This window comes from Nycticebus coucang, chromosome 18, assembly GCF_027406575.1.
Source record: "Nycticebus coucang isolate mNycCou1 chromosome 18, mNycCou1.pri, whole genome shotgun sequence".
Classification (NCBI taxonomy): domain Eukaryota; kingdom Metazoa; phylum Chordata; class Mammalia; order Primates; family Lorisidae; genus Nycticebus; species Nycticebus coucang.
Window position 1 is genome coordinate 67,965,437 of NC_069797.1, and position 19,045 is coordinate 67,984,481.

The window sequence follows — 19,045 nt, forward strand, 5'->3', positions numbered from 1 at the left end:
GCTAATTTGCATGGTATTATTTTTCCGCTTGATTTACAAACTGAGAGAATAATTGTGACTTTAGGCCTATTTTCCTCCTCAGCCTGGGCAGTCACCCATGTGATATGATAACTTACTGAGAGATTAATTTGGTTTTTGTTCTTCTGGAATTTAATGCACCCTTATTTTAGAAGACAGCTGAGCCTTTATGTTTCCTTGTCTTAGAGAGTATCTCTGACCCAGGCCAACCCAGGAGTGTAGACAGGAAGATGACCTTCATCTATTGCTTTCCTGGATTTTTTTTTTAAGTCTGCACAGTGAAGGAATATTCTAGGCAGGCAGATTTGATAGAAAATAGGAAGTACATAAAGAAGCACAAATTTGGGGGAAGTGTGAAGATTCTCCAAGATTAAGAAAGGAAAGCTGGCTGGGTGCTGTGTCTGGAGGTGACCCAAGGTAGTGGGGAATGGCTGGGTGGTGTGTTTAGGAAGACTTATTTTAGGTACCAGAAACTCAGCCTCAGCAAGCAAGTCTGTGCTTAAACTTGACACAACAATCCGCCTGCCTGAGACCAAGTGATGGAACATGGAACGTGGGTCTTCCTCAAATGTTGTTCTACCCGAGACCCCAAGAACATTCACCCAACACTAGAGGGTTTTGAGTAAGGAGCTTCAGTGATGATGGAGTTGAACTTCTAGCCAAATAAACAGAAAAGTCCCATGCGATTTGAAATATAAATCAATTCTTCAGTTTGTGGAGTGAAATCCATCTGCTACTCACATATGCTAGGTTAGGCTCCGTTCTGCTAGAGTAAAAATTTGTTCTTGAAATCTGAGTGGCTTAATACAATAAACGAATATTTTCCATTCATGCTGCTAGTCTAATGAAGGTCAGTGGGGATTCTGCTCCACAGAATAACTCAGCTTGATAGAAACACACCAAGATCCCAACATGTGGTTTCACAGTCATCAGGGCAAGAAAAGAGAGGAAGTGCAGGATTAAGTACGGGCTCTTTAATGCTTTGGCAGGAAGTGATGTGGAAACTTGGACTGACATCTCATTGGCTACAGCAAGTCACATGGCCCCACCTAACTTCCACCAGGGTTGAGACACAAGGGAGAACACATGGAATTTTATGGGCACTAAATGCCTCTTCCATGGCCTCTTGGTACTTACCAAACATAGAAATGTTTTTATTAAATACTGTTAATAATTAAATTTGTGTAGAGCTCATTACTAATGTATTTCCTTGGGTTCTGCCCATATATTACTTATTCTAGTCTCAAGTCATGTGTGCTAAGGCTTATAAGGTCCACATAGTGGAAGTAAGAACATAGGAAGGGGAAAAAGAGTTTCCGAGTCTTTTTCTTTTCTGCTCTTCCATGGGGGCTGCAGAGAAACTCATGCTTTGCCAAGGATTTAATCTGAATTTTGATGGACTCATGGTGGTGGCAGTGGCAGGGAGATATTGGACTTGCTTATTTGTTTGCTGTTTGGAAAGCAATGACTATACCAAGATTTTAGAGAGATTTTTCCAAATGAGTTGCTTTCTCAACATAAACTCATTTCCTTCTGGTTAAAATACATCTGCTTCCTCATCTCAGAGCTGATTTCATGCTGTGTTGCAATGAACCACTTGTTTTAACCCAGGGCTAACTAGGGCCCCATTCCATCCCTGACCTCACCAAACTGCAGCCCTGGCTCAGCAGTTGAGCAAGACTTATTCGGAGTGACATGACATGGTATTTCTGAACTGCAGTGGACCTGAATGAGAAGCGACAACTTGGGAATCATCTCAGGGGTAAAAACCATGTGGGCTTCTGTCCCAGCAAGCAACAATCAGAATCAAGAGGAACAGTGACCCCAAATGGCTCTATAGGTCTGATTAAGGAAATTAGCTACTTACCCCTTACATGGCATTTATGCTATACCAAGTCACTATTTAAAGCACTTTGCAATTTTAATCCATTTACTCCTCACAGAAACTTTTTATTAGGTCAGCATTATTATTACTTCCATTTTAAAGATAAGAGAACCAGATGTAGGCAATGCAAAGGACTTGCCCACGGTGGCACCCTAGCAAGTGGCACTATTGCAATTAAACCCAAGTGAACTCTGAATGAAATGTCCGCAGGGGTGTGAGGGTCTACCAACAATGATTTTCTTCCTTGATGATAAAACCCAAGGATTTTTAGTATAAAAATAAAAAATATGACTACGATGTACAAGGATTGATGAGTCGCACTATTTGTAAGGCATTTGATGTGAATTGCCACCTTGCCAGACAGGTCAAAGCAGCCTACAGTTCCACAGCAGGGCGCTGGAAGTAATTCTGCCCCGCTAATCTCTGGGCCTCCAGGGGAAGGGGTGGTCCTCGGAGAGCATCGTCCACTCAGCCTGCTGAGCACAAACCTCACCTCAGATTTGTTTCTGGTGCTCGGTCTACAACGTGAGGTGAAGTTAAACTCAGGGCTGACTTTCTGTTCTGGTGGTGAAAAGACTTGTTATTGAAATTCAATTTCTTGTGCAACTGAGCCACATTGCTCATCGGAAAATACCCACTACAGGAGAGTAGTGAAGATTAAGGGACGGAGCGTGGGAGGTGGGCGGCACTGTACTCAACACAGTGGGTGCCGCACAAGTGTCAGCTGGCGTCAACGTCACCAACTCACCAGAGGCGACGGGGAAGGGCTCTGGGGGCAGAGAGGATCCTAACTGGCTTAAACATCCATTGTTCAAAGAAAAGGAGTTGTTCCTAGAATCAGCAGGATTCCTGTCATTTCAAGTAAAGTTATTGAAGACAATCAGCTCAACAGTTTATGCTCTGGAGAGAGAGACAGAGAGAGACTGTGTGTGTACGTGTGTGTGTGTGTGTGTGTGTTGGGGAGGAGGGGCACAGTTTCTGAAACAGGTGGACTAATCACCCTCTGTGTTTTCCCTCCATTTGCATCACTAGGTATCTGATGTCAAAGTGACAGAGAGATCATTCGTGTGTTTTCTCCCTCTGGAAGCCCCAGACGCCGCCTAGGTGAGGGCAGTGATTGGGCTGGAAGTGCTGTGGGGGCTTTTCCCTGGCCACGGAGACCACAAAAGCTGTTTCTTCATCATCACCAGCCCAGGCATAAAACACAGCTTGGTAAGACTAGATATCAATGCTACCCAATCACCTACAAGGACCATGCAGAATAACCGACTGGGAGTGTTGCTTCCCCTGGGCGGCCAGCACCGTAGGAAGCCGCTCCCCTGCTCAGTCTGTCAGGTGCATGGTCTGATTCCATCCTCCCAGCCACCCCCTGGGGTGTTACATCCCCTTTAACAGACCAGGAAACTGAGGCTTTAGAAAACAAGCCTCAGGTGTCACAGTACTTAGGCGGTGGAGCCAGGATTTAAACCCGGAGTCGCCCAACCACGAAACCTCTTAGACGTTCTCTTTCATTCATTCATTTACTAACATCTCTTAAGCACTTACCAGGTGCCAGCAGCATTTTAGATGCTGTGGTTATAATGATGAAGCCTTCCTCCTTCATGTTCCATCAGTTTCCTGTGCCTGTCGTAATTAATGACCACAAACTTGGTGGCTTAAAATAAAATTCATTTTCTCACAGTTCTGGGCTCCAAGAGTTTGAAATCAAAATGACAGCAGAGCTGCGCTCTTTCTGGGGGAGCAAGGGAGACAATCTCTGCTTTGCGTCCTCCAGCTTCTTGTGGCTATCAGAGTCCGCCAGCTTGTGGCCACCTCACCCCCTTCTGTTGCTGGGGGGTGACGTTACCTCCTCCTCTTCCACATTTAATCTCCTGCCTTTCTCTTATAAGGACACTTGTTATAGGATTTAGGGCTCACTGGGTAATACGGGAAAATCTCCTCATCTCAAGAATCCTAATTTAATTATATCTGCAAAGACCTTCGTTCCTGTCTAAGGGGATAGCCACGGGTTCTGCCTGTTAGGACATGGATATCTCTGGGGGAACTGTCATTGAGCCTGTTCCAGGGACCATATGCAAAATAGTATGACCATTCAACCCAATACTACCCTTAAAGAGTTTACAACCTAATGAGGTTGGTTATACACTAGCTAATCAGGAAGAAAGAAGTGCTGTGAAGAGCCCTGTTGAAAATACAACAGGGCTTGGTGAAGGACAGTGTCTGGGAGCCCTGAAGGTCAGTGGGGACAGAAAAGTTCTGGAGTGGGCAGCTCTGAAGGGAGATCTGAAGGTTAAGAAGAAGCCAGCAGATCATCTTGGGGAGGGGGCCCAAACTTTCTGGCTCATCTGCTTGTTAATTTATCCCTTAAAGAGTAAATGATACTTCTGAATGTGCTGGGTACCACATCCCTAACCAGAAGAAGCAGCATTTTCTTACATGCAGATGAAATGGCTTTAATATCACAAATTGCAAGTGGCCTTAACGCACCACTGGCTCTGCAACTGCCGAAACGAAGAGCTGCATATCAACTGCCATAAGTCCAAGTTCATCCTTTGTTGGCTGACTTCGCCCACCTTTTAATAGGTTCACAGCTTAGAACAGAATAGAACATTACCTCATTCAGTTACCTGGGGCAAACATTTTGCAATGAGTTTAACCCGGCAAGTTCCACTGGTCAACATGATGGTTGCTTTATTGATGTTTTTTTAATACCTAAGGTGGGCATTTGGCTTCCATCTATTTATTTCTCCAGCCCAAACTTTAGAAGTTTGCAGCCACATTCCATGCCCTATAGCTTTGAGGTATTGATTACCCACTGGCTCACCTGTCCCAGCACATCCAAAAGCATCATTTGGAGGAGAAGCCAGAATGGCCCCGTGATCTGTGGATCTCCCACAGACAGAGGTTGGTGGCTTTGCTCGATTGACTCCAGGACTTCATAAAGAGCTTTTTATTCCTACCTCCAAGTTCAGCTAATTTCCAAGTTTATTTCTTGAGGTGCCCCTGGGAGTTTTATCCTACATGTACTGCCTCTCAGTTTCCATTAGAAGAGGCCCTGCTACAAAAGCCTGGTCTGTTTTGAGCACTCCCACAGGAAGTACCTGTTCTCTTTCCTGTGGAACCTGGATGATTTAAATTCTCTCCTTAGATAAGCCAGCAGCTCTGACTACTAGGACTGGCAGCGTGGGAAGGATTTTGGAATTTGCTCTGGGCCATAGTGCCATTTGCTAATGTCACAAGATGTGCTGAGGGCCACCCCTGGGTAAATGCCCAAAGGATGTGGTGGGAGCTGCTGGGGGCATGAGGAGGACAGTCTTCTGTTGAATCACTGCCAAGGAATTTCTGTGCTCTCCTGGTTTTTGCCTTGTGGATGGGCTGGTGGTTTCTCCCAGTAGGGCTGATCCTGGGGTGGGTAGGTTTTCATGGTGTTCAAAGAAGTTTCTCACTCTTATGTATCCTGACTTTCCCTTTGACCCACTTTCCTGAATTATTTTATATTTATTTCATACTGTGACATGTCATAATCATTTTATAATATAGCTAAAGATATAGGTATAGGTTATCTAGCAGATAGTCTTTTATCTATTTTTTTTTGTTGTTGTTGTTTTGTTTGAGACAGAGTCTCACTTTGTCAACCCTGGTAGAGTGCTGTGGTGTCACAGCTCACAGCAACCTCAAACTCCTGGGCTGAAGTGATTCTCTTGCCTCAGCCTCCCAAGTAGCTGGAATTACAGGCACCCACCACAATGCCTGGATTTTTTTTTTTTGTTAGAGATGGGGTCTTACTCTAGCTCAGGGTGGTCTCCACCTCGTGAGCTCAGGTGATCTGCCCACCTCGGTCTCCCAAAGTGCTGGGATTACAGGCATGAGCCACTGCGCCTGGCCTCTTTTATCTATCTTTTGCCTTTTAGGAAATATTTTTTTTAAGTAAAAATAAAACACTAACTTCATGGCCTTTGTCTTTGTCATGGAATGTAACTAAAGTGGGCTGAATGGTCTCCCGAAAGATAGGTTTGGGACCTAATTTCTGGAACCTGTGTATTTGACCTTATTTGGAAGAATAGTCTTCATAGTCTTCAGAGAGGTACGTTCAGGATCTTCAGATAAGATTGCCTTGGACTATTCAGGGGTCCCTAAATCCAATGACAAATGCCCTTACAGGAGAAATTCACAGAAAGAAGAGAAGACAGACACAGAGATGAAAGAGGACGAGGTGACGTGATCGTGGAGCAGAGACCCAGGTGATGCAGCCACAAGTCAAGGAAGGCGCAGCCACTAGAAGTTGAAAGAGGCAAGTAATGGATTCTCCCCGAGAGTCTCTGGAGGGAGTGCTGCCCTGCCAGCACCTCCATTTCAGATATCTAGTCTCCAGAACATAGAACATATCTGTTGTTTTAAGCTACCCATGGGGGCAATTTGTTAACAGTAGCCCCAGGAAACAAATAAATAAAGTGAGTGAATTCCCTTGTCAGATCTTGTTCAGGATGTTGTTCAGGACATGCTAAGAGAGCCGATGGCTTAGAGACTTCACTTCCCACCTTCCAGGAGGGTGGCACCGCTAGCTATGGCTGTGCAGTTCACAAAGGGTTCTCTGCCAAGGGGTCCCGGCCAGGGAGGCAGAAAAGTTTGTGCTGGAAAACCCATCCCTGATGATACATTTCATTTTCTGATAGCAAATGATACTAGAAGACCCATTCTCTGTGTCTCCCCATTATATTAAAATGACATAATGACTAAAATTATGATAAACAGACACTACCATTTTTTCCCTGTGTTGCTGTGAAGTCAGTGAGTTTGTATGTATTTCAGTGGAGAACTCTCTGAGATGTTCAGCCTCTGGAGGGTCTCAGTGCAAGGGCAGCACAACACCTGTGTTTCCTGCTGAACGTTTTCACCAGGGTCCCTACATACAGCCACTGTGGACAGCTGAAGCCCAGTCAGCCTGGGGCGATGGGAAAGCTGCTTTATAATAAAATAGAGATGGGCTGAATGCTTTTCCATGGGGATTTTCAGGTCAACCTCTTCTTATTAGTTGTACAGACTGATTCTTTTTCTTTTTTTTTCAGCAGCAAGATAATTACAAATTGTTTAAAAGAGCTTTAGGAAGTAGAGAGAACTCTACCGGTTCATGCCGTTAATAATATTAACAATTATTATCACAAATGCCTTTTAGATAAATAGATAATGATCTTTGGAAATAACATGCATAAAATATAGGTTCTTAATACAACTGATAAAGAAAAACAAATCTTTGTTATTGTTTCTAAGTGTTATATGAAAGGAAGTGCTTGAGAGTTTCTAAAGAAGCTTTAAAATCTTTGTAGGATAATGTTGTGCACTTGACCCATCCAACCTTGGGAAGGATTAGAACTATTATGGGAGGAAGTCCCAGAGAGACAAAAAGCTACTTTTTTAGTTTTTGACCACAAAAAAGGGAGGGGGGGCTCCAGAGGAAGATGAGCTTAAAGTCTATTAAACAAATATATTAAAAAGAGAATAAATGAAGGGCTAAACACTTTGCTCTAAGGAGGAAACTGAAGCTATCTCATCTGTCTCACCAAGCAGAAAGTTTGAGAAAGCTTCCTTAACGAAGGGAAGGGCCAAGAGGACTCTTGCAGCTGCAAGAACCACAGGGGATAAGACAGACAATTTTGGAGATGGCTTTGCCCTTGCCCCTGAGTTAGAGCCAGGCCTAAGCCAGTGGGTTGTCCATGGCCATGGCAGGTGAGTTAGTCTCTCTATTAGTTTGCAAAGACTGCCACAAAATACCCTAGATTGGGTGGCCTAAACAATAGAAACTTATTTTTCTCACATCTCTGAAAGCTTGAAGTCCAAGATCATCGTGTTAGCAGGGTTAATTTCATTTGGAGGCCTTTCTTCTGGACATGCACATAGCTGGCCCCCTCTCTGTGTCCTCACGTGATTTCTCCTCTGTGCACCTGCGTTCTTGCTGTCTGTTCTTATAAAGACCCCAGTCAAACTGGATTAAGGCCCACCAATAGAGCTCATTGCTCTTTAACTGCCACCTAAAAGGCTCTATCTCAAAATCAAGTCACATTCTAAAGTATACTAGGATTCAGGACTTCATATGAAATTTGAGGGACAAAATTCAGTCTGTGACAGCCTCCTGAGGTTTTTGAAGGGTTCTATTATATTTCTTACACATTGACATATGGAAATGGATCTTACCACTGTGTCTAAATCTCCCCAGATGGCCTTTGATCTACTTCAGCAGCAGAAGTGACATTTAGCAGGTTCTGGCCTGGACTTCAAGAGGCTGTGCAGGCTTCATTCTCTTTTGGAATCCTGCTGTCACCTTGAGAACAAGCCCGCATTAGCCAACTGGGGAATAAGAGGCCACATGGAGCCAAGATCACCATGCCAGCCCAGGCCCCAGACAGCTGAGATAAGAGGAGCTCATGCAGCAGCTGACCACAGAGTAAGCCCAGTAGAGACCAGAAGAACCACTCAGCTGAGGGCAGTCCTGACTGCTGACCTGCAGAGTCGCAAGCTGAATAAGTGGTTCTTATTTTAAGGTAACTTTTGGAATGGCTTGTTATACAGCAGAAGCTAACAGTACACAGAGGCCTAAAAGATGCTCTCTTATGCTTAAGTGGCCAGAAGCAATGGCAAAGCCATGGGAAAGGATTATCAGAGAGCAAATACCATGTTCCTATGAGTGACAAGAGCTTGGAGTAGAGGACAAGGAGAGCAGGAGGCTTGGGGGTTAGGCACATTAATTTTAGAGACAGGGAGAAAAGAAGTTTACTCTATTTTCAAATATTCTAACTCAGTGGTTTTTAAAATTTTTCTACATGTGGGATCTTCTTTTTAAAAGAAGTCTTATATAGGGCGGCGCCTGTGGCTCAGTGAGTAGGGCGCCGACCCCATATGCCGAGGGTGGCGGGTTCGGACCCAGCCTCAGCCAAACTGCAACAGAAAAATAGCCGGGCGTTGTGGCGCACGCCAGTAGTCCCAGCAGCTCGGAAGGCTGAGGCAAGAGAATCGCGTAAGCCCAAGAGTTAGAGGTTGCTGTGAGCCGTGTGACGCCACGGCACTCTACCCGAGGGCGGTACAGTGAGACTCTGTCTCTACAAAAAAAAAAAAAAAGTCTTATATAATATCCTTAATGTATAACATAGATACAATTTGTAATTTATTGCTTTAAAACTAATTTACGTGGCTAAATAGATAAAATTATAATTAATTAGTCACCCTCAGTAGAGTGCTGTGGAGTCATAGCTTACAGCAACCTCAAACTCTTGGGCTCAAGTGATTCTGTTGCCTCAGCCTCCCAAGTAGCTGGGAGTACAGGTGCCTGCCACAACAATTGGCTATTTTTAGTTATGGGGTTCTTGCTCTGGCTCAGGCTGGTCTTGAACTCCTGAGCTCAAGCAATCCACCTGCCCGGGCCTCCCAGAATGCTATGATTACAGGTGTGAACCACCACACCAAGCCCTATAAAATTGTTTTTAAAAGTCAATGAGAACAAGAGGGATAATAGGATTATTAACAAAAGCATTCGACATTGGGGGCAATGGAAGATGGGAATAGTCTTAATTCAGCACCCTTAATTTCTATATATTATTTTGTGAGCAGAGTACTGAAAATCCTGACAAGAAGCTGTGATGAGAAACAGTTTTTAACAGCTCACCTTTCAATCTCTGGTTACTCCTCAAATAAACAAAGATGGGACGAGAAGCCATCTGTCAGCACAGGTGCCCGTGGCAGGCTCAATGTTTAACACTGGTACATAACATGACTGGGTGCGAGCTTTCTTAAATTACATCAAAATTACCTTAAAGTGTACTTTTCAAAGTGAAAATGTAATCCATCATTTGTAGACCCCGTGATGCACCTCCCAGAGCCCTAGGATGCTCACAAAGCACATTTGGAAAATGATTGTCCAATATTTTCATTGCGATAAACTTTGAAGATGGCTAATCTCAGCAAACAGAGCTCCAAGGAGGCCTCAGGGCCGCCGACTCTCCCTCTTTATTTCAGAAGAAAGAACTCAGGCCCGAGGAAGAAAATGCTTTCCTCAGGATTTACACCCAGGTATCTTGGCTCCCAGCTGAGTCCTCTTTCAGGAGACAGAGACATGAGCCCCTGAATGAGCTGGGTCCGGGCCAACAAGCCGGGTTCACATCCATTTCTGTTTTATGCTCTGAGAGTAAGAGAATGCAGAAATAAATACAGCTTTCTATTTTCCTGGGAGGATTTTAATGGTTGGTATAAAAAGTCTGCACATGTGAATTTATGATTGAATTTGCTTTACAAAAAAGAAAGTCTCCTTATAATAAAACTCCAGAGTAGCAGCCACAGGAATCAGACACTGAGGCAGACATAAGCTGGAAAACTTTCTAGCTTCACTCTAGAAACAATAGTTCCTTCACCACCATCGGAGTCTGAGCTTGCTGAATTTAGGGGACATGGTCTGCCCCACACTGGGGAAGAGCCACGTGGTTCCGCCTCCCTGGCACACTGATTGGTTGAGGGATAGACATGATCTTAAGCTGGCCCAATCACAGTCCTCTCCAGCCTAGCTATATCCCCAGACTGGGCCAATGGGTGTCTTTGTTCAGAATCTTTCCTTTTGGAAATTGGAGCTTTCTTCCCTCTCTGGTCCCAGGGCTGTGGGGACTTGAGCCACAGAAATGGATGAAGACAAGCGATGTAGTACAGAAAGGGAGAATGGAGACAAAGGTAAAGTCCTTGTCAGAGGCCAATTCCTCCTGTCTTACTGAGGTCTGGTTACTTGAATCTCTACATTTCCTTTCCCTTCTTTAATTACTTTGAATTGGGTTTCCCTCAAGTGACACTAGAGAATCCTGATGAATATAGGAATATTTTGCAAAAATAATAAACTATTTCCTAGGAAAATTAGCTTATTCACAGAATGTGAATTTTGCATGAAACTTAAGGAAAATATGGATCTCACCACCTGAACTTGGTGGGATCCAATGATTCCAGTTTAAAAAAAAAAAAAACCCTATAATGAAATTTTCATTGGGTAAGGGAGTGGATTTGATTGTGGAATGGAGTTGGTCAATCTGAATTTCTCTAGTGTCTCTGAGTGCTCAGGGGAGCATGGAATGAAATCATAAGCAACCACTGGGTGTGTATAATTTTCAACTATGAATTAACTAGGAACAGGGCAAAAAAAGATCCAAAACCATGACTGTTCTGCCATTGAAGGAAATGAATCAGAAATATACAAAGGCCATTTCACTTGATAAAACTGAAAGTCTGTGGGGCATTTGAATTGGTCAGGAGCTAAGATTTGTTCCTCTTTGTAGATTCCACTTTGGTTAGCATTATCAAAAAATATTTATGTCTAACCTATGAAGATCGACCCAGGTGCTGACAATTGAAGGTAAATTTGCTGAGAAATGTGCTTGGCTTCCAGGGCTGAACCGCACTGTTTTTCTTCAGCACACATCTTTTCTGGCCCATTAACCTCTCCCAAGTTTTTAAAATTCCATCTCTTCCCAAGCCACTTGGTTTTTTATTTTCTTTCTTTCTTTCCTTTTTTTATTTAATGGTCCAGCTTCCTATTCCATGTGCCCCTGTGCCAACACACTCCTTAAGTTTCTCTTTTACTCTCCATATTTGACTGAATTTTATTGCAGTTTCTTGGCTTCTTAGGAACTGTAGTCCTCTACTATGCTCTGTTCCCTGGGGCATCCCAAATTTATTATCTGGTTTATTCTTAGTGAAGCCAGTAAATGAGGCCTTTTTCTGGGATTTTACTTTGCTTCTTGCTCAAGCCAAGTTCTACTGGCTGCCTCTAATGCTTAGCCTCCAAAACTGGGCCCTGGGGATCAAAAGTCCTGGATATTGGCGGCTCCGAAGCACTCACACTCAGTTCTGTCCTGATTTCGCATTACAAGCAAGGACATCCTGCCAAGTGGCAGGGCACAAAAAGAGCTAAGCTTCTTTTCCATCCTGTGGTTTTCATTAGGCGCATGTGTGTGTGTCTGCCTATAATAACAGGTAGGAACTTATGCCTAGTAACTTCTGCTCTGCTAAAAGCCACAGCTGTTTCAAATGGTATCCCCACTTGGCTTTTAGCCATACGCAAGCCTACTTCAGCAGAAGCCACAGGCTTTCCTCAGCCTCCAGCTTAATGAATAATCACAAAAAATACAGGTCAGCACCTGCCAAGGGGTGGAGTGGGAGGGATTGCTTTGGCTAAGTCAAGGTCTCTGGGTTTCTCATTTTTCTTTAATGCAAGACTTGTTGGCTGTTTTCCTCAGAAAACACAGGAAGCTGAAGAAATTCCCTCTTTTTGGCAAATGATACTTTCTCAATTTTCCTTCGTGGCTTTTTCTTTTTTTATTTTTTAATTGATTTTATTTAGGCACTGCAATCAGAAAAGCACTCCACATCCAAATTTCAGACTGTCTCAGAAGGGGGGTTTTGTTCTAGACTTCCATAGGGAGGAGGAGCCAAGTTCCAGGTGGGGTGATTTTACAGTTGGGATTGTTTTTGTTTAAGGCTATTTTCAAAGGTGATTATAGGCCATTGACTAACAGCCCCCAAATCCTAGTGTCGTCTGTTCCCAATTATTTGTTCCACATATATGTATTTATTCTGGCTCTGAAACAGAAAGGGGGTAATAGATTTTCATGCCACGAGTGAGTGGCCATTGATTCTCCCATGAAGCTCTAGGCAGTTGCCTGGCAGTTCCATTGGACATAGTGAACAGCCCTAAAAAATACTATGGCATATATAGAGGGGGTAGACATGGGTCAAGGAAGGATTAGAGTGTTTAGAGGTCATCAGAAAAGCCTTTCCAGGGGAGGAAAAGTTAGGGCCTGCAGGCATCAAAGGACACAGGGTGGTGGAGCTGGTGGTTAAGACCATGGATTCTGGAGCCAGAACCTTTGGGTCCAGTGGCTGCCTGTGGTTTGCTAGCTGCCTGACTTTGGGCAAGTTATACAACCTTACCATCCTGTCTCCCCTATAAAATGAATTAGCAGTGGTACTGTATTTGTTTTCATTGCTATGTAACAGATTACTATAAACCTAGCGGCTGAGAACAATACTTATGTGTTAGCTCACAGTTCTATAGGCCAGAAGTCTAGCTTGGCATGGTTGGTTGTACCCTCTGCATGAGGTCTTAGAAAGCTGGAGTTAAGGTGTTTTGTCTAGGCTGAATTCTCATCCGGAGGCTCTAGGGAAAGATCTGCTTCCAAGCTTGTTCTAGTTGGTGGCGGAATTTATCTCCTTGTACTTGAAGGACTGAGGTCCCTGTTTCCTTCCTGGCTGTCGGCTGGGACCAATCTCAGCTCCTCAACCCCATCCTAACCCCTGCCATGTGGGCCCCTCCATCTCTGGTCAGTAAAGGCTCATCAAATCTTCATCCTACTTTGAATCTCTGACTTCCTCTTCTCTGATCAGTCCCCCAAAGCTCTCTGCTTTAAGAGCCTCCTGTGATTAGGTGAGGCTCACAGAATATTTTTTTCCTTTCCCAAAGATTACTGATCTGGGTCTTTAATAACATTTGTAAAATCCCTTCATGGTGGTACCCGTTTTGGCAGCTGGTTGAATAACGGGGAGGTGTGTGTGCTCCAGGGCTGGAAACACTCAGAGGCCATTTGGGAATTCTGCTTGTCGTCAGCATTTACTGCTACAGAAGTCGTAAGGCCTGCACTAGCAAGTGTATGTAAAATGCCTTGCACATAACAAGCATGCAAGAATTGGCATGCAAAACGATTAGCCATTTGGGATCCCAGGATTGATGAGAACTTAGCTGGGATGAAAGAAATGTGTTAAGGTTTGGGAACTATGAAATAGCCTTAAGTTCTTGGCTGGAGGCGGGGAGCTCATTTTGATCTATTTGGAAACAGGCACTGATATTTTCCCTGGATTTAGGTCTTTGCTGTGGCAATGGCAGCAAAGACCATCTTTGGAATGAAGGAGGAAAAAAAACCCTGAAAATGGCCTTCTGGATTAGCCCTTTCAGAAACCATCTGCTTGGAGCCTTTGATTCTGAGAAGAGTGGAGAGGTTTCTTCTAGCTACATGTTCTGGGATTCAGAAACCACTAAAATAATATCTTTTCCAAAGCCAGTCAAGCAAGGCTCTAATTGGGAGAAAATGGGAAATGGAAGTTGAGATCCGCACTCCCTCTGCTAACCACACATGGGTCATGGTTGAGGTCTGTTTTCAAATCGAAGGAGCCCAGCTCCTTTCTCAGCCTGGGATTATTGGCTGAAAAACCAGATGAGAGGCCAAAGCCCTGTTGACTCTGGGAGGAAGGCAACTGGCCACCATCCATGAGTAAGAACCTGGACTTTCATCTGCCCTGTGGTTGAAGTGCATGCTCACAAGAAATCTAGGTTCCAAATGGCCTGGGCAGGCATGCAATAAGCAGGAAAGAGATAAAAAGATGGGGCGAGACTGTATTGCTCATCCCACAGATGCCATTGGGGAAAGGCGCTACCTTCCCAAACTCATAGAATAGATAATCCTTATTTCCAGTTGAATTCCTTTCCCTCTCTGCTGGCTTTCTCTCCCTCTTCTCCTCCGTCTGCCTCAGCTTCTGCATCTTCTCAAAGCTTCTCCTGGAAAAACTTCCGCCAATTTACTCCCCTTGACCAACTGTCATTTTTGAAAAGATTCCCAGTCTCTTTGCTGTGATTTTCAAAAACTTGAGCCTAGCTTTTCTTTCAGTGACAGCGAGAGGGAGGAGGGGAGGGGAAGACCAGAGCTTCCCAGGATGGTAAACATGTGCACGCACACACGCTCACTTATACACCTCTAAGAAATGCTGAATCTGTAATTGTAGGACAATATAGCCTTTCTGATTTCATTGTCCTGAGAACAGTGTCAAGAAAGAAAAGCAGAGACTCATATTTGTGCTGTAGCTGCTAGAGTTTGCATAGGGAGACATGACCCTGTTTGACCTTGCCTGTCAAGACCAGAGGGTTACAGAGAAACAGAACAAAGATATGTGGGCAAAAGGCCAGACCAAGCTGACCAGTTTTGACATGTCAAAGGACAGATGTTGTCTGGCTTAGGCAGCTTGTGGGCCAGGGAAGAAGTACCAAGCTCAGCATCTAAGAATGCAAGGCCAGCGACAACGGGAACCCTCACCTGTGTTCCAGGTAAGCCTTCTTACTTCCTCCCTAATTAAAGGACTAACAGCAGCTCCTTTATGACTTGTTGGTTTATGGCCTGAAATAGTGGCCTCCATTTCCCTTGTTCCCTGTGTTCTTTCTTCTTCACTATTCAAAACAGGTGCCAAATGTGTCACCAGGCCTGATGGAACCTGGAGTTGTCTCACTGACTGTGACCAGCAGTCGACTGCCTGATAGAAACACTTTCCCTGATTACACTTTTAACTCAGATTGTGCCATACTTACATTTTGTGGGGAAAAAGAGAAGAAAAGAGCAAAGAATAGTGGATTAAGGAGGTTTGCAGAAAACTTTGGGGTCAGACAGCACATGGGCAGCCCACCCCCCACACAGCATGCCTTCCCATTTTTAAATTAAATATTGACATCCAATGAACACATATTGATTGAGAGCCCAATACTTACATAGCAATGCACAACCTCCATTTTCCACCATAAGAAATCAAAATTCCATCAAAATGGAATGTACAGAGCAGGGCAGGAAGACCAGCCAATATCTACCTCCCATTGGTAATGAGCTCAATTGTAGAAAGATTCTGACTTCCTACTGTTCCTTATAAGTATGGCGGTGAAAAGATTAAAAAAAAATCACTCAGACTAATAGTCTGTACTGGGAAAGTGGTGAAGAATGTTGATTTGGCTTATTTTATTATCTGCACCTCCATTGGGGGACAGATGGTTTGCTGATGCAATTATTTTGGATAGCACTTGATATTAGGTGTTGGTGTGGCGGCAGCATCCACATATAAACATAAATCACTAGATTTTAAATATTGGCAGGGTTGTGGCTATAAATAAGGAGGTCTTATTTGTGCAAGAGAAAAACAATTAGCAAGGCTGTGCATGGTAACTTCCTTTGCTGCGTCTTTTAGATATTTGTTTGCACTGGGATCTGGAGGCGTCCTCAGCGCTCACAGTGTAGCAGGCCTGGTGCAGTCCGTGTCAATGTTTACAAGTGTGCTGACCTTCCTGGTATGGCCCACAAACCTGCTCGGGAAATGTGCCACTTTCTCCCAACAACACAAAACCACTCTATGACCTCTGAATATAGCAAGGTTATCAGCCCCCATCGATCTTAAATAGCCAAGACCGTTTCTCATCGGTAAATGTGTGCGCATGTGTATTTTGTTTTTGTTTTGACACATAGTGTGGAATCAAGCTTAAAATTATTTTAAAAACAGCTTGGTGAGAAAGAATCTTGCTTTTCTGCCAAAATATTCCCTCAGCAGTTCCTTCAGGACCAAAGTGACACAGGGAAGCTGAAGGCTACAGAAATGTGACTAAATGAACACTGATCCCATTTACAAAAGCAAGCGACTTTGACTACAATCCCTTGTTTTCAAATCAGCAAGAGAGACATAGATAACTTTTCTAAGGGCAAAATTTCCTACTTCACTGATCCAGACTCCTATGTTATTGCTGAAATAAAGGTAATATTGAAAATGACAGTGCCCGGAGAAGCACTCTCAAATTGCCTTTTATTATTGCACGCAATTAGCAAAGCAATTGAGAACCACTTTCTTTCTAATATAAAATCATCAGCCATAGAGTAGCAATTGAAATTCATTACAGTCATCCAGCCAATAACTCAACTTCTTCCTTTTTTAAAATTTTCTAAATTTTTCCCCTTCCCCCAGTGTCAGCACTACAGAATGAATAATGAGCAGTTAAATTGGGCTAGCTCTGAGTTTCCACAGAGATTTATGGTCTACCCATCCTCCAGAGGGGCTGTGAAACCACACATGACATCTCATTTTGAAATTTCTTGTATTAAGAAGACATAGGTGTGGTTTGCAAGTGAACTCTGCATGTGAGTGACATTCAGACAAGTTCTGTGCTTTCTAAAGGCTTCCGGCTGTTAGCTGGGGATCTCTGCAATGACCATTCTGCCTCTCCCAATGCCCCAATTTTTTTTTTTTTTATTAAATCATAGCTGTGTACATTGATATGATCATGGGGCATCATTCACTAGCTTCACAGACCGTTTGACACACTTTCATCACACTGGTTAACATAGCCTTCCTGGCATTCTCTCAGTTACTGTGCCAAGACACTTACATTCCACGTTTACCAAGTTTAAGCATCCTTCTTAAGTCTTACAAATGCCCAGGCAGATGTCTCTCTCTTTTGCAGAAGCATCAAGCTTCCTCCAAGTCAGTTCGTATCGTCACACTAATACAAGATCATAACACTGCCTTCAAATTCTAACACTCACCAGAGAGGGACAAGCTATGTTTTGAATAAGGACAGTGTGGTGGCTGTGTGGTGGTGGTGGAGCACGTATCTCCCGCCCCACCTTTGTGTTCGCTGACAGCTGGCAGAGGGCTTGAGGAAGAGGCACAGTTCTGGTGCTTGGGTCTGCCCCAAGAGCAGGGGTTAAAAGCTGAATTCGAACCAGCTCTGTTGTTGCTCTGTTTGGGGACAAAATCGGAGTCCAGCATTGGCCTTCTACATTGGGACCAAGAGAGAGGGGATGGGGCACGGACCCGGGAACTGGAGTGGGGCTAAGCAATGAACACACCGGGAGCCCAAGGGGAGGGGCTCCGAGCGTTTCTTCTCTGCGCGGCTGCATAGAAACTTTTTCTGGAACTGATATGTCACTGCAGGTCTGAACTGAGGTCCGCCACGGCTGGTGGGGTCAGAGTAGGGAACACTCTAAGCCCGGCGCCAGGGGCGGCGAGGGAGGCTAGAAAGGGGGCGCGGGGAGGCTGGAGCTGGCGCGCGCTCTCGGGTCCCCCAGGCGGGGGCCTCACCTGTTCCAGCGGGCCACCTTCCTCCGGTAATACCGCAGCGCTTCCTGGCTGGCCAGTAGCGAGTCCTCGGGTCCGAGGATTGGCGGCTCCTCCGGGACACTGTACAGCGGGTGGGCGAAGAGGGCCTGCAGCTTGGAGCCCCAGCCGCTGCGACCGCCGCGGGCCGGCTCAGCCAGGGGCCCGGCTCGGGAAAAGTTGTGCGCGACCGTGCCGGGGGCCGAGGAGGCTGCGGCTGGGGCCGGGGAGGAGGCGCGGCCAGAGCAAGGGCAGCTCCGCGGGCGCTCCCGAGGCTGCAGCTGACGCTGCACTTGGGGCCAGAGGTGGAAGTAGAGGTCGGCGGAGAGCAGCGCGCCCAGCAGCAGCAGGGTCAGCAGGCGGTCCCGGCGCAGCCCGGGCATAGCCCACTCCGGACGTGGGTCGGCGGGGCGCGCCGGCCAAGGGGAGCGCTGGGGGCGGCTGGGCGGTCTCCAGCGACCCGAGAGGGCGTCCGGGGCGCAGGCAGAAGACGCGCCTGGAATCCTCCAGCGGGCCGGCCGTGCTCGGTGGAGCAGGAATGCTCACCGTGCGGACTGGACCTCCTTTGAGGGGTGTAGCCCCTTAACTTGGTTACAGGATGCACAGAACGCCCGGGCTCGAGGCGGCGGATGTCCCTTCTCTGGGCCAAGTGGAGCCGAGGGGTGCGGAAGGTGGTCTCCCGGGGGTCCGCTTCTCGTACCTTTTCTCCCCCGCACCCGCTCTCCCGGGCGCCCGCGGCAGGCGACAGGGCCCCGGGGCACAGGTGCTGGCTGCCACCGCGGGCGCGGGGCAGGGGTCGACGCCAGGAGGAGCGCGGAGAGCAGCGGAGGCGGGTGGCTGCCGAGCCCCGGGCGTCTCTCCCGAGGATGCTGTAGCTCCGCTGCTGCTGCAACTGTTCCCGCGACTCCTTTTGCGGGCGGTGGGGACACCAGTGCCCCCAGCTGGCACCGGCGGCGGGAGTCAGGAGTTGGCGAAGCAGGGGCGGCTCCAGGGAGCTTGTCTGCGCGCCCGGACTCCCAGAGGCAGAGGTAATGTGGGGCCTCCCCACGCCTGGCCTGACGCCGGCACCTCCGCCCACTCTCAGCTGGCACCTGAGTCTGAGGCAGCTCAACAGCCACCTCCCCAGCCCTCTGCCGGCTCTGCTGTCCACCTTGTCACACTGCCTGCACCCATCCCCCTCGCTCCAGGTGACCCACTGCCCCTGCTCGGGTCGGGGTCTAGACACTTTGG

General features: G+C 46.1%; 1 protein-coding gene across 2 annotated transcripts in view; it reads right to left on the reverse strand.

Moving 5' to 3' along the window:
- FAM20A (FAM20A golgi associated secretory pathway pseudokinase) overlaps positions 1–18,329 on the reverse strand; it is a 57,549-nt gene extending 39,220 nt beyond the window's left edge. The window contains exon 1 of one of the 2 annotated variants that reach the window (XM_053570102.1): positions 17,801–18,329. In XM_053570102.1, the coding sequence (XP_053426077.1) occupies positions 17,801–18,198 (398 nt within the window). In that variant the 5' untranslated portion in view covers positions 18,199–18,329. The remainder of the gene's footprint in view (positions 1–17,800) is intronic. The other variant, XM_053570103.1, reaches the window with a different exon arrangement.
- Positions 18,330–19,045: the final 716 nt, after the last annotated feature.